This window comes from Dendroctonus ponderosae, unplaced genomic scaffold, assembly GCF_020466585.1.
Source record: "Dendroctonus ponderosae isolate FM_Combo_2020 unplaced genomic scaffold, Dpon_F_20191213v2 Dpon_F_20191213_5, whole genome shotgun sequence".
NCBI classification, from domain to species: Eukaryota; Metazoa; Arthropoda; class Insecta; order Coleoptera; family Curculionidae; genus Dendroctonus; species Dendroctonus ponderosae.
In genome coordinates, this window is record NW_026018715.1 from 185,518 (window position 1) to 187,988 (window position 2,471).

The 2,471-nt window shown below is 37.0% G+C and overlaps 1 protein-coding gene across 1 annotated transcript in view; it reads left to right on the forward strand.

Annotated features, from left to right (window-relative positions):
* Positions 1-1,362: 1,362 nt before the first annotated feature.
* The window catches only part of LOC125504557, a 1,248-nt gene continuing 139 nt past the window's right edge, over positions 1,363-2,471 (forward strand). The window contains exons 1-4 of the mRNA XM_048666757.1: positions 1,363-1,574; positions 1,661-1,771; positions 1,838-2,059; positions 2,364-2,467. Of these exons, the coding sequence (XP_048522714.1) occupies positions 1,696-1,771; positions 1,838-2,059; positions 2,364-2,467 (402 nt within the window). The 5' untranslated portion in view covers positions 1,363-1,574; positions 1,661-1,695. The remainder of the gene's footprint in view (positions 1,575-1,660; positions 1,772-1,837; positions 2,060-2,363; positions 2,468-2,471) is intronic.

Here is a 2,471-nt window from a genome sequence, read left to right on the forward strand (position 1 = left end):
TTTATATTAATGTAAATGAGCTGGAACAGTGCCGCATTAAGAAATATTTAAATAAAATTTATTTTTCACCAAAATTTTAAAATACAACCACACATCGATTTACTGATTGGCTATTTAATATTTATTGATTAGCCATTTATACAGGGTGTCCAAGATAACGCATTGCATGGATCTTTTTGAAACCGTAAGAGATAATAAGTCGGTTAAATGAGGCAGGGTGCAATGGTCGATATACATATACAGTCGACGTCACATAAAAGTAGACGATTAAATATTTGCTGTGTAAAGCTGACTTTCCACCTTGATCTATCATTGCGTAAGTAGAATATTAACAAATAAATTTTCCTATTATTAAAATGACTCAGTTAAAAGCACTTGAAAAAACTCGAATAATTACATTAATCGAGGAAGGATGGTCCACGAAAACAGTAGCTGAGAGATTTGGAAAATCGAAAAGCAAGATTTATAGAGATTAATTAAATTGTCAAATTAAAACAAGTTTGTGTACTACAGGAGCGGATCCAGTTTTCGAGTCAGGGGAGGGGGGGATCAAGTCGTAGAAATTCACCACCCACCACCCCTCCTGAATCCGCCCTTGGTCTACTAGTACTATTGTCAGCTATGTAAGTATACGTCTCTATGTCATCTCCATATTACACGTCATGGACGAATAGAGATGGCGGCGCTTAAGTGAGCCACCTGCGGCTGCCTCTGGTGGAACGTCGAGGTACTAGGGAAGGGCGTTGGCCGGGGGTTGTACTGACGTCGAGAGTACGCACAGTTTAGTTTTTTGTTCGATAGTTCCACGACGGCACCCGACAACTATACCTACTGTACATGGTATTTTCAAAGCAGAAGTATTCATTTTAATAAAGCCACCACCGCCAGGCGGTCTCTTCAGACGCAAAAATCGAATTTTTAGAAAACTAATTTCGGGGTCATGCCTCGTCATATTCTAAGAACGGTTTTGGAAAACTTTGATACGATATGAACTGTTTTCCTTGAAATTGATGAATGTCTCTTTTGACAAAAAAAACAGTTAATSATAAAAAACAAAAAAAAAAACAGTTAATGATAAAAATAATACAATTTCATTTACTATTTACTTTTYTTTGTCGACGCAGATTCACGGGATGTTTCGACAAAGTTCAARARGCGTTCATTCATCATTCAWTTTTTTCAAAAGTACCTTTGAAAACTACTTAAAAAATARAAAAACAGAAATTTAGGAATAKTAAATTATCTACCGCTTTATTTTTAAATCTACCGTTTTTTTCCTATCAATTCTACCATTTTCGAAGTTCTTSGTCTGSCAACGCTGCCTGTTCGTGATGGCATGGTGAAAAGATGAGTTACTTGCTTKTAACCTCTTAGGTTTGTTTTTGTTGTTTACCCARAGTTTTCCGTATTAACCTAAAAAACGCTTGATYSGTGTGGTGCACGTTTGGTGCTTAAATTTAGTGAATACTATACTAATCTCCGATTCTTCCGGTGAGAGCCCCAATTATTCCTTGGTCGTTTCTTGCATTGCATGTTCTTTTCACGTCTCGCATTAATTGCTTGATCCTTTCCAGGTGGGTCATCTGGCTTTTGCTTTTCATTAATTTCTCTTGGTCTCGTTCATTGTTACTCATTATTTTGCTTGATTTTTATATGTTAGACCGGTTCTGAAGACTCTTGACTACATCACCAAAAATGGCTTTTGTTCTGGATGCTGTTGGGGATCGTCCAGATGATGCCCCAAACAATCAGTTGTTCTCTTTGAACAATGGTAATATTCGCGTCTGATTTTTTCATGACCATTTAAATGTTTACTAATTTATGTTTTATTTTCCAGATAGTTCGACAATTGCAAAGCCTTCCTCAGTGGAGGTGAGAAGAAAATTGAGAGACGCAATCTTTTCCTTCTCAGATTCTACTGAGGGATTAGCAGAGTACAAGAAGCGTCTCTTTGAACTGAATGGCAACACAAGCCCGGCTCAAAGTCACGCAAACGTGCCTAAAAAACATAAACTAGTGAAGCCTTTGATTCCGGAGACTTCGTTCGRGATGAAAAAAGGTGWCTATACTCGCAAGTAKTGCGTTAGGYGCTGATCTGAGCCCCTTTTWAAGAGCTAAACGGCCCAGAACTCAAAGCAATTGAATGAGTGTTTGGGTATGCCATTAACAGACGGTTAAACAAGAAGGCAATTTCTGATGATTTATTATTACTTAAAGGAAAATAATTGGTTGCAATGTGACTTCAAACCATTTAGATTGGGTTTTAAATATTAAATTAATTTTACTAGCTAATTTTTATTGTGTCCAATGCATTATTATAGTCGCAATGCATTTTTTTCTTACTAATGTATTTTTGCTTCAAGATGAAAATGCGCACAGTTACAGAATCAAAAAACAGTTACAGTCTGAGGTGCAAAAAGCGCTAAGCAAAGCGGTTGTTACGCCCGACTTTGAGCAGCTGGCATCTGTGC